We start from the raw sequence: 17,485 nt of genomic DNA, 5'->3' as shown, positions 1-17,485 counted from the left end.
TCCCTAAAGCACCGTGATCCACTTTCCCCAGGTCCTGCCACGTCACCTGGATTCATTTGCTTGCCAGCACTGACACTTTCCTAAACGTCTCATCTGCTTGTGTGTTTATTCATGGTCCATGTCCGCTCCCACTGGCCCTGTAAACAGGGCCTTATCTGGTTGGTGCAGTCCTGTGGCCTGGCACCTAGACTAATGCCCAGCACTAAGAGGGGCTTGATAAACATCTGTTGATTACATAAGGCACAATTCTGACTCGCTTGGCATTTTTCCTACCTGTGTGTGAGCTGTTGATTGCTCTAGAGCAAAGCTTTGAAAATTTTAATGTGCACACAAAGCACTGAGATCGTGTTAAAATGCAGATTCAGGTCTGGGGTGGGCCTGGGAATCGGCATCTCTAACCAGCTCCCAGGCCTGCCCATGCTGCTGACCTGGGGACCACACTTTGAATGGCAGGGTCCTAGAGCACAGTCATCTCCCACATGCCAGACTGCATTGCAGATGTTCCCTGGACTCATTCAGAGGGTTCTTGAAAATTGATCCACTCAAGTATCGAGAATCTAAATATATATATTAATATACATAAATATATATATTTATATATATATATTTAAACTAGATAAAAATAGATTATGATCTTTATGTTACAGATAGAGTGCCTAAGGGACAGCAGTTAAATGATTGACCCCAGATCACCGATCTACTAGGTGGCAAAACATTTTAAGCTCAGTCCTCCTCATTCCAAGTAAAATGCTGTCTCCTGTATCACATTTGTTTTCACACTATTTGTGTATTTATACGTTCGTTCATTCATTCTGCAGTGGTTTATGGAGCACCTTCTGTGGGCATTTGCCTTTGCTCACACTACCATCTTGAATGTCCCTTCCCATCCCTGCCAGACCAAATTCTATGCTGCCTTTATGACAGTTGAAAAGCAACTTCCTTCATCACATGTTCCATGCCCTACGCTGTTCCCCAGACCCCATCTCCAGTGGGGAAGATACAGATATTCAGAAGAAAGTAGATCTTCAGGCTAATCTAATGGCAAGAAAGATCCATTTATATACTGTCATTTGACTAAAAAAACAGAACTACAAAAGGTAGTTTTTTATCAAGAACACTAGCTATCCTTTTCAAACTCATCCCACAGATGAAATGAATGAGAGTCATCAACATTTTCTCAGTTGTTGGCGGCTTCTGGCTTTTCTCTACCTGCTTCAAAGCATCATATTCTAGCTCCACCAAAGTAACGAGGGAATGTAACAATCAGGGGTGCTCTGAAGCAGACTGGCAGCTCTTTGTGCCAGTCTAATTCTAATGAAAGATGACTCTTTTCAAAGCAGGTGGGGTAAGCACCTGCAGTCATTTTCTGTGTTGCTATTTTAAGTTATGATTGGTGGTAGGAAAGAACTTTCCAGAAATATCTGCATGTTAGAAATGCATGAATTTAACGCTTCTTCTGACTGTCTCAGAACACCTGAACCCACATCAAAATGCATGTAGTAGTGCATTCCTCTCTTCAAAACTCAATAAACCTGCACACACTGAATATTGAATGATTGCAAGGACAGTTGACTGGTTCAGATACAGACTGGCCCCTAAAACTTCCGCAGATCTTACACTGACACCTGGGGCTCCTATGAAGGATTTGGGTACAACACACACTAGTTATGACCTTGAACACTCTCACACTTCAGGTGCACTAGGGTGACTCTGTTTCAAGAAATCATTTGGTAAATTGCTCAGTAAAATTAAGTTTGTAATGTGAATAATCTACTGCTCTGTGTCTATTTTCTGCTATTAAGTCTTTTCTTTGGCTTTCTGCAAGTGGGTAAGCACGGCTGTCTGTGTATCGGATGAGGCAGAGTATCAATAGTTTATGCTGAGAAAGATCATACTCAGGGAAGTGTTAGTAAAATGATAAACACTTGCAGTTTAAATAATTTCTCCTTCAAAGAGTTTCAAATACTTTATTAAATCTTTTATCTTTCATAGCCCTGTGGCGAGCATGGCAATCATTTATCCTCACTTTACGCATAAAAAACTGAGGTGGGTGAGTTAATATGGCAGGAACGCAGAGTTTCATGAAGAGCAATAAACCCTTTTGTGAGTAAATGAAGCAGCGAGTCCAATTGCAGCCGCCAGTTCCCACCGTGGCTTTCTCTTCCCCTTCCCGCTCCCCTTCCTTCTCTCCAGGTTCCTGGACTGATTTGTCTTCTGGCAGCTGAACTCTGTTCTCGGTTAACCCTCATCTTCTCCCTTTCTCCACTCTAACCAGCTTTCAGCATTGACTGACTGCAGTTCTGTACAGTGTTCTCAGCTATCTGGGTGAATGCGGTACATTTAGAAGAAAGGATTTTAAAGTATTACTAAATACCCTGCTGGTAATTAGAGATTGGAAATATGATTCCATAACCTATAATTCTTAAAACACTTTTTTCCTCAATGAAGATCTATTTTCTGATTTCATTTACTGTGCCTAAAGTAATTTTTAAAATAAATAATAGATGACGATTATGCCAATTCTTGGATTCATTAATATCAATGGGAGAAATTCTTTTGTGAGAACTGGAATGTTAACATTGGATGATATGAATAGACAAGTCCATGCCCTTTGGTTTCTTACTAAGTTGTAGGTATTTCTCATACAGTATAGTACAAGATACAGTGTTTAAGAATGTGGATTATAGAATCAGATCTGGGTTCCAATTCTAGTTCCATGACTAAATATAGAATCTTGAGCAAATTAATTAACTTCTTGGAGTCTCAGTTTCTTGATCTGCAAAATGGAATTACAATATCCATCTCAGAAGATTATTGTGAGGACTAAACAAAGAAAATGCAAGCTAAATACTTAGTGCAGCACCTGGCACATAGTAAGTGCTCAAGAAATAGTTGTGGTAGTTGATGATGATGAATAGCTGTGGAGATGGAAAACTGTCCTGGAGATGATTCTAAAAATATCCAAATAAAATGTGTATTGAAATCTTCTTTTCCAAAATAGTCTCAAACTGATTTCAGACACAGCAAACAAGAGTTACTGAGTGCTGATTAGAATTTTTGTGCACATCTGGAATACCCATGGTGACAGATCAGATTTAAAAGAGCTTGGTTGGAACTCCCCTCTGCAATAGGAAATTATGCCCTGAGGCCAGACCACCTGTAGCAATACAGTACTTTAAATAAACTGAAATGTTTTTAACAAGGGCCCAGGAAAAATAGCTATTAAATAGCACTCGGCAGTTTGGAATTCAAATGTAGAGACTATGGAAGTGAAAAATATTTTTAAAAGGTAAATATTTTCAAACTCATGAAACCTAATGTATTGGGCACATACTAACTTCAGGGAAGGCTTTCCATGTTTGGAAAATTTCTGTCATTTTTAGTATTTCTATGCTTTTCTAGAATGAGTTTAAAACAAATGTTGAGGCCGGGCGTGGCGGCTCATGCCTGTAATCCTAGCACTCTGGGAGGCAGAGGCGGGCAGATTGTTTCAGCTCAGGAGTTCGAGACCAGCCTGAGCAAGAGCGAGACCCTGTCTCTACTACAAATAGAAAGAAATTATATGGACAGCTAAAAATATATATAGAAAAAATTAGCTGGGCATGGTGGCACATGCCTGTAGTCCCAGCTACTCAGGAGGCTGAGGCAGGAGGATCGCTTGAGCCCAGGAGTTTGAGGTTGCTGTGAGCTAGGCTGACGCCACGGCACTCTAGCCCGGGCAACAGCATGAGACTCTGTCACAAAAACAAAAACAAAAACAAAAACAACAAACAAATGTTGAGGTGGAGAAGTACTTGGACTATTCGAACAAATTAGCGTAAAGTCTGAATTATATAATTTTGAAAAATAAAATCTAATTCTTTTCAAGACCAAATGGTGATGGTGACCCAGTCTGGTAGCATTCATGACAGGTTGGGGCTAAAAATGTCATCTTGTCCAAGATCATCATTTTACATGGGGTCAGAGAAGCTGAGTGAGCTGTTCCATAGTGACACAGCAAGTTAGTGACATGAGAGATGAGAAGCGGTACCTAACCCCTGGCCTAGTACTCTTGCCTTAGTTTATCCACCCCTCAGAGGGCCCTTATGAGGAACAGCAACAAACATCTGTAGTCATTAAGTTAATGCTAATTTTGCTGTATGTTTAAAAAAAATCTTATTTTTCTTCGAGAAGTTTAAACTTCTTCCTGAAGCTTTTTTTTTCATCAAGAAATGCATGATTTATTGAGAGACATTACATTTGAAGGGGAAGATTCATTATATTGCACTACATGTTACAATAGCAGTTTGCACTGGGTCCTACCTTATAGAAGAGGGAAACTGAGAGTAAGGGGCTGAGAAAGCTACCTGTTGTTCAGGGTCCCTAAAAACCAGGCAGTGTTAGCCTGAGCAAAAAAGTGAGAGGAAAATGGTTAAAAAAAATGTCATGAGCAAATACATTGAGGAATGGAAGGAGCACAGACAATTGCTAATTCCTGATATTTTATTCATATTTATTTATTTAGAGATAAAATTACAGGTACATTTTCACCTTTGTCTAAGTGATAACAGATGCATGGAGTCTAAGCAAGTTTCTTTCTAGCTAGAGTTCAAACGACAGTGGTACTAGGAACATGGTCTCATGGCAAGTGGGGCTTTGTATGTGTTAGTCTGAGGACAGGTGCGTTAACACCTGGAAAGGCCTTAGAACAGTGAATGTGAGCAATGACAGACAATGGCATTGTTGCCGAGGCTCTCTAACATGACTATGGATTTCTCAGTGAGGATTAGATTATTCTAGGTTCAGCCACAGCATAATGGAGTAAATGAGGTTTTAGACCAATGCTGTAAAATGGAAATATAATGTAAGCCACACATGTGATTTTGAGTTGTCTAATAGTCACATTACAGAAATACAAAGAAACAGGTGAAATTAACTTTAATATGTTTTCTTTAACCCAATGTACCCAAATATTATAATTTTAATATGTAATTGAAAGAAATATTCATGAGATATTTTACATTCTTTCTTATCATACTAAGTCTCTGAAATTTGGTGTTTACGTTACCTTTACAGCCCATCTTCATTCAGCCTGGCCCAAGTTCAAGTCCTCAGTAGCTCTTGTGTTAGGGCTCTGTATGGGACAGTGCAGCACTGCAGGAAAGCAACCTGTTTCCATCCTCTCTGAAGGTGTACATGTTTTCTTTTGGGTCTCCCTTCCTTGCTGTAAGATAAAGACAGTGCCCAAGACCATCACATTTCAGTAGAACTACATTATACATTTAAATTTGAGTTATAGTACATGTAAGCAGGTGCTCTGAGTTGATGTTTGACTCGCTCTAAAAATAGTCCACTTCAAAAACAATAGAATATTTATTAATTTTCTTTGGATTGGTGTCCTTATGGTTCCAGTTCAGTAAATTATGACAAATTTTACTGTGAAAGTGGAGAGAGGTTTATTTTTTATTTATTCACTTTGATAGGGAAAATATTTGCTGCTTTATATGAGAAATACTTAGGCTTCTCTTTTTCAGAATAAAATTTTATTCATCAGATTGCATAAACATTAATTGTTCCCAGTGAGTAAAGTCATGTTACCTGCTAGGGTGATTCTAATTATGAAGAGTTTGGTAGCTGAACAAAAGAATCTCTGTCATACAAATATTCCTTAACATTCCTTATCAAGGTCATTACTGAAGGCATTGTAGTAGAAAGAAACTCCGTGTAGCTTTACACAGTTGAAAACAACTACAAATACCGAAAGCTACATAAATAATGCTAAGCAGATGGGAATTTGTGTTGCTTCTAAAATTACAAGATATTAAGTAAGGCAATAAGGGTAGCTTTCATGTAGAATAATTTCATCACTTATTTTTAATTTTTAAAATGTTGGTCTTCATCCATTTTGAAATTTTAGTCTTTCATTTGGTATCAGATTACATGATGTATCAGTACACACAACTGTAAGTTTTCTACTGGGAACTTTGAATTCAATGCATGCTTTGTGGCTAAATTTGTAAATGAACTAAATATTCCTGACTCCAACTTTCTTATCTGTAAATGCAGAAGAGTAAGAAGAGCTAAAAGGATGAGCATGTACACCCAGCCGATACTGGGCTAAATACTTTATGTGCCTTAATTCATCCAAACCCTCATTACCTGCACCCCCATGATGCTGTCAGAGCTCCACTTTACACCTGAGGAGAGAGATTCACCACAGATCACAAAGCAAGTGGTAGAGCCATCATTCAAGCCCAGGCCTGAGATTCTCTGGGGCATTCCTTGATCCTTGAAGTTACTGGGAGGAAAAAAAAAATTGAATAGAATTACTTAGAATTCTTTATAGATATCCTTTTTAAAATTTTACTTTCTGTTCAGAAGTCTTTATATAGGCTCACTAAAATAATAGACAATTTTGTGCTATTTCACAAAATCAAGTCTGTTGTTGACTTTAAGAAATAAAACCAGTGTTGTGGAATACTTCCTGATAAATTGACGAGGATGATCCTGGAAAATGAATGGGTAGGACCTGATTCAAATGAGGGTTTGACTGAATCATCTCTGAGTATCCTTACAGCGCTGGCACTTGACTATTGGTGAATGCCCGGGGTCGGAGAGCGGAGTTCCTGAGCTCTTACTGGAGTCCACATAGCTCAAGCAGGCAATGGCAGTTCATTGGTAAATAAGAATATAAGGTGATTGCTAGCTGGTGAGATAAAGTAGCTAAATAAAGTTTTGGACATAAACCTCTGTCTGAGAGAACTCTCCGTTCAGTTGTAGGTCTGTGCAGAATGGACTGACTCATGGCCAATGTTTTCCCTTTTTTAAAATTTTTAATTATTATGGGTACATAATAGTTGTATATCTTTATAGGGTACATGTGATGTTTTGATACAGGCTTATAATGTGTAATAATCAAATAAGGGTAATTGGGGTATCTGTCACCTTAAGCATTTATCATTTCTTTGTGTTAGGAACATTCCAATTCCACTCTTTCAGTTATTTTAAAGTATATCATAACTTACTGTTGACTATAGTCACTTTGTTGTGCTATCAAATACTATTCATTCTATCTAACTATATTTTTGCACTTATCAATTATTTCCACTTTATTTGCACCCCCCCATCAAGCTATCCTTCTCAGCATCTGGTAACCATCATTCTACTCTCTACTCTCTATCTCCATGAGATCAATTATTTTAATATTTAGCTCCCACATATGAGTGAGAACATGTAAGATTTATCTTTCTGTGCTTGGCTTATTTCACTTTAATGTTCTCCAGTTCCACCCATGTTGTTGCAAATTACAGGATTTCATTCCTTTTTATGGCTGAGTAACATTCCATTGTGTATACATTTTCTTTATCCATTAATTCATTGATGGCCACATAGGTTGATTCCAAATCTTGGCTGTGTGAATAGTACTGCAATAATCATGGGAGTACAGATCTCTTTTGGATATACTGATTTCCTTTCTTTTGGATATATACCTAGCAGTGAGATTGCTGGGCCATATGGTAGTTCTATTTTTAGTTTTTTTGAGAACTTCAGTCCTGTTATCTGTAGTGGTTGTGCTCATTTACATTTCTACCAACAGTGCATAAGGGGTCCCCTTTTTCCACATCTTCACCGGCATTTGTTATTGCCTGTCTTTTTGATAAAAATCATTTTAACTAGGTTGAGATGACATCTCATTGTAGTTTTGATATGCATTTCTCTGATGACTAATGATGTTGAGTATTTTTTTATATACCTGTCAGCCATTTGTATGTCTTCTTTTAGGAAATGTCGATTCAGATCTGTTGCCCATTTTTAATTGGATTATTTAATTTTTTCTTATTGAGTTGGTGGAGCTCTTTATATGTTGTACTTATTAATCCCTTGTCAGATGGGTTGTTTGCAAATATTTTCTCCCATTCTGTGGGTTGTCTCTTCCCTTTGTTGATTGTTTCCTTTGCTATGTAGAAGGTTTGTAGTTTGATGTGACCCCATTGGTCCAATTTTGCTTTGGTTGCCTATTCTTTTGGGGTATTACTCAAGAAGTCCTTGCCCAGACAAATGTCCTCAAGCATTTCCTCAATGTTTTCTTTTAGTAGTTTCATAGTTTCAGGTCTTAGATTTAAGTTTTTACATTTTAATTTAATTTTTGTATTTGGTGAGAGCTAAGGGTCTAGTTTCATTCTTCTGCATATGGATATCCAGTTTTCCCAGCACCATTTATCAAAGAGACTGTCCTTTCCCCAATGTATGCTCTTCACATCTTGGTGAAAATAAGTTCACTATAGATGTGTGGATTTATTTGTGGATTCTCTATTCTGTTCCATTGGTCTACATGTCTGTTTTTATGCCAGTACCTTGCTGTTTTGGTTATTACAGCTCTGTAGTATAATCTGAAGTCAGGTAATATGATTCCTCCAGTTTTTTTCTTTTTTTGCTCAGGATGGCTTTGGTTATTCTGGGTCTTTTGTGCTTCTATAGAAATTTTGGGATTATTTTTTCTGTTCTGTTAAAAATGTCATTGGTATTTTGATGGGCAACATTTTCCATTTTCATCTTCATGGAATTGTATCACCATTGGAATCAGTAAAAATTAAACCACAGCCATAGATCTTTAATAATATAATGACATGAAGTGGTAAAAATTCCAATCTGTTTTTGAGGGGGGAGGTGAAGAGAGAGTGGGAGAGAGGGAGAGAGGAAGGGAAAGAGAGAATAGCAGGAAACCAGAATGTGGTTATCAAGGCTAAAATGAAGACTTGTTAGGGTTGGCTGCTACCTGAGATAATAGTGGCTGAAATAAATCACTGCCCTGCCTGCCCTTGGGGTTAAGCTGGCTTTCAGTATTGGAAAGAGAACCCATGAGAAATGTTTGCTTTAGCAGATGTGTTAAGCTTCTTGTGAGAAGGAAAAGTCACTGAATGGAGAGATTACTACCAAGAGTGATCTGGACAACAAAGCCTCAAGACAATGTCTTATCCATGGTTAATGTACTAAATGGACAATTCCTAAGCACTCTGTTTAGAAGTGGTGGAGACATTTTTTATCAGTGAGCAGTTGATCAGTCTTCTCAGTGGGTATTTTGACTCAGCTAAATGGACTGAGAGCAAGATTTAAGGAGGGTGTTTCTGTTGACTTCATTTTTTTCTGGATTTTTTGAAAAGTAACATTTGCTTTCTATTTTTTTCAGCGAATTTCAAATACTTCATAATATAGTGTGTTACTTATATCAAATGTTCGTTTTGTGACCACATAAATGGAATTATGTCATTTTGAAAATAAAATGGCTATTGTCATCAGGGAAAATGTAGACCAGGAAAAAATGTGATGTTTGGTTCATCATGCTCCTATACCTCAGAATTGCCCTTTTGTTACCACCATTCAGCCAAAGCATACAGTTCTTTGGCAGAGATCAGAGAGCCTGCATTCTGGGTCTCTGTTCCAGTGTATCTATTGAAAGAAGTTATCTAGATTCCACTTTGACTCTATGTGGAGGAGAGAGTGCAAGTTAGTCACCTTAACATGGACTGTGAATAATGTCACTGTGTGAAAGATTTCCCTTCCTTCCTTTCCTTTCATAGCTAACACCTTCCCTCTCCCAAACTGCCTCTCGTCTGGCTGAGTAACCGGATGTCTGTCACAGTGACCCATATCTGCTGGGGATCTATGCCTGGGTAACTGAAGCAGTGTTTCCACAAAAGAATGAAGGTTTTTGTATATTTGTTCACAGTCTTTGGCGTAGAGTAGGAGATACTCACAAACATTTCTTAGCATGAGTCAGTGTGAATAAATGATTGTTTGAAAACTCATTACTTGAGACTTTGTTGATTTCCCCCCGCCCCCATAAGGGTTCCCAAAATAGGGGGAAGGGAAAGTCTGGAAACAAATCCAACATTCATTAAAATCACAGATAATAATTTGAGTGGATAACAAATTTCAAGATCCAAAAGGATGGAGATAGGTTGGAAATATGAGGCAACTTAAAAAAGATGAGATTTAATACTCAACCAAGCACCTTTAAGATGGGAGAGAAATGTATTAACTGCAGCATGTGTAGATACAGCCAAATTTCCTTTGGCTGTGTTGTATCAGAGTCAGAAAGGCTAATGCAATTCTAGATGACTTCAACAGGGGCATGCAAAGTTTTAGACACCGTGGCACAAGAGGAATCTGACTGACCTGAGTAGGAGGGCTGGGAGGGCCAGAAGGAACTTGCACATACTCTGGTGGCTCCAGGAGACAGAACCAGAAATATAATAGTACACAGAAGTTTCAAAAGGGCAGATTTGAGTTCAATGTAAGAAAGAACTTTCTGGCAGAGTTGCCCCTTTAGGTGCGTGGAGGAGCAGGTTTCTCAAGTTGTGTGTGTTCGAGAAGAGGCTACATGGCCCCTTACTGAAGATTCTTATCAGGCTGGTCTACATGAGTCATTAAGTTTCCTTCTGTTAATAACTCTGTGGCTGTGGTTCACATGCCATGTTGTGAAATAAAGTGAAGTCACATGAAAGAAGAAGAGAAATACAGTTTAAAGTCTCTAAAAGTAGATGGCCTTCCATATCCCCCATTTTCACAAGGGTCCCTAGGGCAAAGCAGGTAGGCAGCTGTCCACAGTGCTGGAGGGAGGTGACCCGTGTGAGTAATTGTGCTGTGCTGGTTTTCTTCATGTTTGCTGTTTCTTGTAATGCCTTCTGGATTTTCTGCTTTTCTGTTCCTTATAGAAACCTACACCCTTCCCTACCCATCCACGCTGGGCCCTTCACTAGAACAAAGAAAGATATGCATAAGAAATGTGTCAAAGATCTGAGGATAAACTATTAGCTGGGGCTCCTTTCCTTTGCTCCATCCCAGCAGTAAATAAATACATTTCACTTTCAAAGGTTCAACTTGGTATCTAAAGTTGGACTGTTTGAATGGATTGATTTTAACAGTACAAACCAATTTTTCTGAGACACTTCTACTGATTTGCTTCTTGATTTCTTAATTTTGTCCTTTCTACGGTATGTACATATCCTGAAAGGAAATAATCTTAGGCAAAAAATTATTTTTATGGGGAGGTGGAAGAAATGCTAAATGTTTTAGCTAAACAGCTCTCTCTGTGGCCTTAAGTACACCCAGGAGCTGTGTGCCAGTAATAAACCTGTCATCTTCTTCACTCTCTGTGTTGCCTTTCCTATGTTATTTGACTTTTTGGTTCTTTAGCTTTTTCCCCATCTATAAAATGGAGACAATAACAGCACCATCCCTTAGGGTTGTGAAAATGAAATAAGTTAATACATGTAAAGAACTTGTCGGAGCAATAGCAGGTGCATCCATAACAAACATCAGTGTTATTATATATCGTGTTGGGGTCCTCAAGACCACCCTATGTCTGATAATTTACTAGAACTCACAGGACACAGAAAAGCTGTTATACTCACGTTATGGTTTATTACAGAAAAAGGTACAGATTACAATCAGCAAAGGAAAAAGGCACATGGGTTGAAGTCCAGGAAAGACCAGCTGCAAGCTTCCAGTTGTCCTTCCAGTAGTCACATGGACATAATTTAATTCTCTCAGCAATGATGTGTGACATGTACAAAGTGTCATCAACCAAGAAAGCTCACCCATGCCTTAGTGTCCAGGGTTTTTATTGTGGGGTCACTCACATAGGCATGCAGTGCTTTTGTGACTGAGCTTAGCTACTCAGTCTTCAGCCTCCCCCTGCCCTACTGACCTAAAGAGGTCAAACTGATATGGGGTGACCTAAAGCTCAAGCATACAAAAGCTGACATTCACCATAAATCACACTGTTAGCATAAACTATCAGCATGACTCAAAGTCTCAGACATACAAAGACGTTCTTATCAGGCAGCATATTCTAAGGGCTCTGAGGAGCCAGTCAAAGGCCAGACTTTTTTTTTTTTTTTTTTTTGGAGATGGAGTCTCACTCTGTTGCCCTGGGTAGAGTACAGTGGCATCGTCATAGCTCACTGCAACCTCAAACTTCTGGGCTCCAGTGATCCTCCTGCCTCAGCCTCCCAAGTAGCTGGGACTACAGGCATGCACCACCATGCCTGGCTAATTTTTTCTATATATATTTTTAGTTGTCCAGCTAATTTCTTTCTATATATTTTTAGTAGAGATGGGGTCTCGCTCTTGCTCAGGTTGGTCTCAAACTCCTGAGCTCAAGCAATCCTCCCGCCTCAGCCTCCCAGAGTGCTAGGATTACAGGTGTGAGCCCCTGCGCCCAGCCCAAAGGCCAATCTTAAAGACTTTGGAATGTGCAGGGTTTGGGCAACCCAGGTCTACTTACAATTTTACTGCACATATATGTGAATTTTGCTTATTTGAATAATCTAATCATTTTCTTGATGTTTTGAATAACTTGTTTTTAGTATGTGAACATTTATTAAATACCTTCTGCATGCATAGCTCTTATAACCTTTTCTCTGTAAGATGGAAAACAATTTCAGTTTTAATTCATATTATAAACTTAGGGAAAAAACTGTTATTACTCCAATATAAAAGGATACATCAGAAACTAAAGATCCCTACCTACTATTCTTGCAATAATGGTGATAAGAACACTCCATATGTTTTAACTGTAATTCCATGCAAATGCTTTATATTTATTATTAGTTTTAGTCTTTAACAACTGTAGGAAGTAGGTATTATTCTGTTACACAGGTGAGAGAATAAATGTCCAGAGAGTTTTAAGAACTCCTTCAAGCTTCCCAACCAGGAAGGGGCAAAGCCCAACTTTACCATCTGATCCCAAAGCTCATGATCTTAACATCATGCATCATAGTTTCCAATGACTTTGAGAAACAAGTGTTTAAAAAGTACACTGAAACATTAAAAATTTGGCAAAATTTATCTGACTTGATACATCTCAAGATCCATGGGATGTTTAGACACTGGGGCAGAGTGTGACTAGAATACGTGTGTCCCTTCTATCAACAGAAGAGGTTACTTACTTCAAAGAAGATTCCCTGACTCCAAAATGCCCCTCTCCATAACAAGGTGGTATAGAAAACACAAGTAAGAAAAACAGATGCAAAAGGGAAAAATTATGTATTTTGAGTGTCTGTATTAAAAAGGAGAATATAAAATCCAAATGTCCCCAACAGTTCCAAAATTGCTGTCACCATGAATTGTATGTAATTGTGTCTTTCTTCCTCCCCTCTTGTTAGATCTCAGTCTGTGGTAGAAGCTGGGACCCTGAAACATGAGGAGAAGGGAGAGAATGACAACACTCAGCCACTCCTGGCTCTGGACTGAACCCGGAGTCACCCCAATGCTCCTGCACACCGGCCATCGGTGGTATCAGCCACCCAGGAAGCACATGTGCAACTGACCCACACAGACATGTGTGTTCCGCTTGACACGAGGTCCTCCACACCTGACCCCAGCAATGACTGTCATCAGCCATCGGTCTGAGCAGCCAGAGTTCGACAAAGACTTGAGAGATACTTTCTTTTTCAGTGAGGGGACTGGAGGATGATGCAAAGCATTTATGTAAAAAAGATTCTCCCTCCCTCCATATTAATGGTATTAAATGAACTGAGAAAAATGAAAAACTAAATTTGATGGACACTCTGCATTAGGACAAGGTTTTTTGTGAGGTCACACACAGGGACCCTTTTCAGTTTTTGAAATTTAAGATTAAGTGCATTTCCGAGTAAATACAGCAAACTGTGCAGACACGATTGTCAAGTTTAATGTAGTGCAAAGCCCTGAGACAATAGTATCTCCAGTAATATCCATTCTTATTGAATTATTTTCTTTGACCTCATCACCAGCATCAAATTGTTCAGCCTAAGAGCATGTTCTCATAGGCCTGGCTATTTGTAGAATTTGCTTATTTTGATATCCTGCAAAAAATGATTTTGACATCACATCTTGTGTGAGGCCATCAGCTGACTATCATGACCTTAAAAGAGGACACGTACAACTTGAAATACGATTAGTTCATCTTAGCAACATGAGTTCCCACAGGCAGCCTGAGAACCCATTAGTACAGTGTGTGTCTGCAGAGCGGAGACATCTCATCGAAAACACATGTCAGTGATTAATGAATCCATTCAAGTTGCCTCACTTGGGTCACTACAGCAAAGAAAAGTGCCATCGAACCACTTAACCCTTCCTGCCCACCCCACCCTCCCTGAAACCATTACAGGTATAGAGAAAGAGCATGGCTGTTGGTGAGACAGTAAACACTCAATCATGGGGGAAGACCCAAAAGGATGACTAGATATGCAAGTACTGAAATAAGAGAAGACTAGAAATGCAGGATGAAATGCCAAAGATAATTTTATTTCTTTATCTATTCTCCTTAGAAATGGAGTCCCCAACTAGGAAATCAGATATAAAATAAACAGATATCACAGGATATGATACCCTTTCTTGTGCCATGTTTCCCAAGACCAGTACATATTTTTACATATCTCTTATTTGCCCAGCCATGTGCATGACATGGGCATTTATTAGTATGACCAGTTGGTGCTCAATGTCAAATAAAAAATATTTTAGTTGATAATGGCCAGTAAAATATGACTTTACATTTCCAGTATTTGGGAGGGTTAATTTGTTAGCTGAATTATTCAAAGGAAAGAGGTGATTCAGCTGGCCATAATGACCCCCGATAGATATTATTACTAGTCTTAACCATTTATTATATCTCTTTCTCAATGGATCTAATGTTTTAATTTTTTTCCTACCAGTAGAGAATAATAACAGAAGTAATTTTTATACTATACCCTTGGAGAAATAAAATTGAAATAGAATTAAAAATATTTCTCAAATAATTGCATCACGGTATAAATAAAACCAATTCATTTTGTGTAGACATTTCAAATCACAAAATAATAACACTGAAATAATTCTACCAGTGCAGTGACTGAAACACTTTTTTTATGGACCAAGACATAGGTAAGAGAAATAAAGAATTAAAAGAACTAGAAAATCCATTTTATTGCTTGGGTTTATAAAATAGTTGTGGGATCCAAGTATTTACAATGCTATTGGAGTCCATTATTGCCAACAGTTTGCAACAGTAATAATAACTTCTAGCTTTTCAATTGGCAATATTTAGAATCCTACTGTAGTGGCCCGATTTTAAATACCATGTTATATTTACTAAGAGCTAGTTTTTACTCTATTCCATAATTTCATTACATGAATGTAAGATGATGCCTCAACAATGACAACTTATAGTATGAATTTCTTTATGTATATGCAATATACATATAAGAACCAAATTCAGTAAGTGACGCAAATGTTCCTACATGAGCATTGAATTGTATTGCCCTTTGTCAGTCATTTCCTCTGTTCAATAAATACTGAAGGACATAACAACTTTTTATTTTTCAAGAGTTTGCCTTCTCTTCCGGACTTTGGTAATTAACTTTGATAATTTTCCTCCCGTGCCTTTTCACCTGATTTAGTGGGATTTTTGAACACACAGCAAAACGGAAGGAACAGGACAAATATTTTGCAAATTCTTCTACTGAAAGCTAATGCCCTTAAGGTCAAGCAAAAAGGGCCAATGTCCATTTTGAAGAACGGTTTTTTAAATGAGGTAAAGAAAACCTCCTCCTTTGTTCTTAGATCGAAAAGAAAGCACAGGTTTTTCTACCTAGGAATGAAATGAGGTGACCTATGTGCCATTTCTGCAGCATTTTTGTTCATATTGGCTTAGAATTCAGTGCGTGAATATCGTGACATTCTCACAGCCAACATTTTCAGTTAGCTTTGGTTTAAAAAATACAACATCTAATGCACTAATACTTACTAAATTAATGGCTCCATCACCTTTGGAATGAGTAGGCAAGACCATTTTTCAACTGTTATTTCTATGTCATGGGTAATATTAACAGTAAATATGGATAATAATTGTTATTTCAAAGTGGTGCTTAAATGGCAGAAGTTTCTTAAGCCAGAGAGATGGAAGATTCTTCCAAACTCTCTCAAAGAGGAAAGCAGTCTCGACATCCCTACAAAGATCCTAGCATTCTTGGTGACCTTCCATTCTGCCGTCCTTAATATTTCTATAATATTGTGACAAGAATCATCTCAAGGACCAAAGGGCTGTCTTCCTGTCGCTCACATGGATCCGTCATAGGGAAGGGCACTTTGGATTCCCAGGCTCTGTCTCACAGATGGCAAAGCGGCAGGAGTCAGACACCCTAGCGGCTACCAGTCCACCTAATCCTGAGAGAAAATGTTTATTTCCATAAATTTGACTTTTTCCCCCCAAGCCCTAATGCTTTGCATTAAAAGCATTTACAATGTGGTATTTGTATAACTTAATATAAAATGATTCTATGCCTTTTTCTAGTGTAAAAATTTCCTTTTAGAGAGAAATAAGATTTTGACAATATTTCCACTATTAGCATAGTGAAAGGAGAAATTACACATCTTGATCTCAATGAAGATAAAAAAGCAAACAGACTCAAGGGTAGGGATCAGTACAGTTCATAGATGTTGGCATGATGATATCTTCCTTTTTTGTATTAGGAAAATAAAATTGCTTTTTTCATGAGTGTCTTTTACTAAAAAGAATTAAAAGAGGGAGGTCTGAGTTCACCAGGAATATTACCATTAAACAGCGAGAGAGAAAGCATTTACACAGCTTGTCATTAAAATCAACAAAAAAGTAGTGGTACATGATGACAGACTAGTCTAGCTACCCTAGAAAAATATAACTGCATAGACAGTTACAAACTAAAGCAATCCATTCACAGTTTCTACATATATCCTCATTGTACACTGATTTAGACCTATCCTATGTCAAAAAAATATCTTTGGCTGGCAAGGTAGAAGCTATCAAATGTTCACCTTAAATATGGGCATAAGACCAGTGCTGTCATGGGAGAAACACAGCAGGGTGTTTTCTAATTGAATCGCGATAATGCAAATATTCCCTTTAGTGTCTTCTAACCCTAGGAGGAGGCTTAGAATTTTTCAGGCCGCAAGTCAAAGAAATTAAGAGCCTTGGTGTTCGAATTTCTATCCTCACGCCCAAGGAGATGGAGCCAGAAAGGCAGCCTCTCTCCAGTGTTCCACGCTTGCACGAATTTCCTGCTAAATTGCAGGAAGACTGCGTCTCTGCTGGGGTGTCAGCTCCGGGTGCCACACATCCACGATGAATATAAGCCGGAAAGATGAAGCGTCCTGCCACACCTCGTGCTCAAAGGAGTCGTCAAAGATGAGCACCTTGCCTTCCTCCCACATCCTGCAATGGAAAGACATGGATTCCTGAGTACAGCTTTGGGTGATTCAGGTGCCTGAGGATCAACTCCTGCCCACTTCAGGAAATACCTTTTATGATTACCTTTGAGATATTAACCAGATAACCAGAACACAAAGCCCAAATTTATTTTTCCCTTGATGATTAAGAATTTCAGGATTCTTATTATGAACATCTATTTTCACTGCTTCGCACTGAAGATGCACGAGGGCAGGGGACTGGTGATGAGGGTGTGTTGATCTCATTACATGCCCTGCAATTATTCTCCACAAACCCTAA

At 38.5% G+C, this 17,485-nt stretch overlaps 2 protein-coding genes across 5 annotated transcripts in view; one reads left to right on the top strand and one right to left on the bottom strand.

The window, feature by feature from the left end:
• Positions 1-15,327, top strand: part of CLVS1 (clavesin 1) — a 185,620-nt gene extending 170,293 nt beyond the window's left edge. The window contains exon 6 of the mRNA XM_045560963.1: positions 13,149-15,327. Coding sequence (XP_045416919.1) covers positions 13,149-13,236 — 88 coding nt within the window. The 3' untranslated portion in view covers positions 13,237-15,327. The remainder of the gene's footprint in view (positions 1-13,148) is intronic.
• Positions 14,251-17,485, bottom strand: part of ASPH (aspartate beta-hydroxylase) — a 224,800-nt gene continuing 221,565 nt past the window's right edge. For 3 of the 4 annotated variants that reach the window (XM_045560957.1, XM_045560959.1, XM_045560961.1), the window contains one exon: positions 14,251-17,191. In XM_045560957.1, the coding sequence (XP_045416913.1) occupies positions 17,041-17,191 (151 nt within the window). In that variant the 3' untranslated portion in view covers positions 14,251-17,040. The remainder of the gene's footprint in view (positions 17,192-17,485) is intronic. The other variant, XM_045560960.1, reaches the window with a different exon arrangement.

Source organism: Lemur catta, chromosome 9 (genome assembly GCF_020740605.2).
Source record: "Lemur catta isolate mLemCat1 chromosome 9, mLemCat1.pri, whole genome shotgun sequence".
In the NCBI taxonomy this organism is placed as follows: domain Eukaryota; kingdom Metazoa; phylum Chordata; class Mammalia; order Primates; family Lemuridae; genus Lemur; species Lemur catta.
This window is presented reverse-complemented; position numbering and strand designations above follow the sequence as displayed.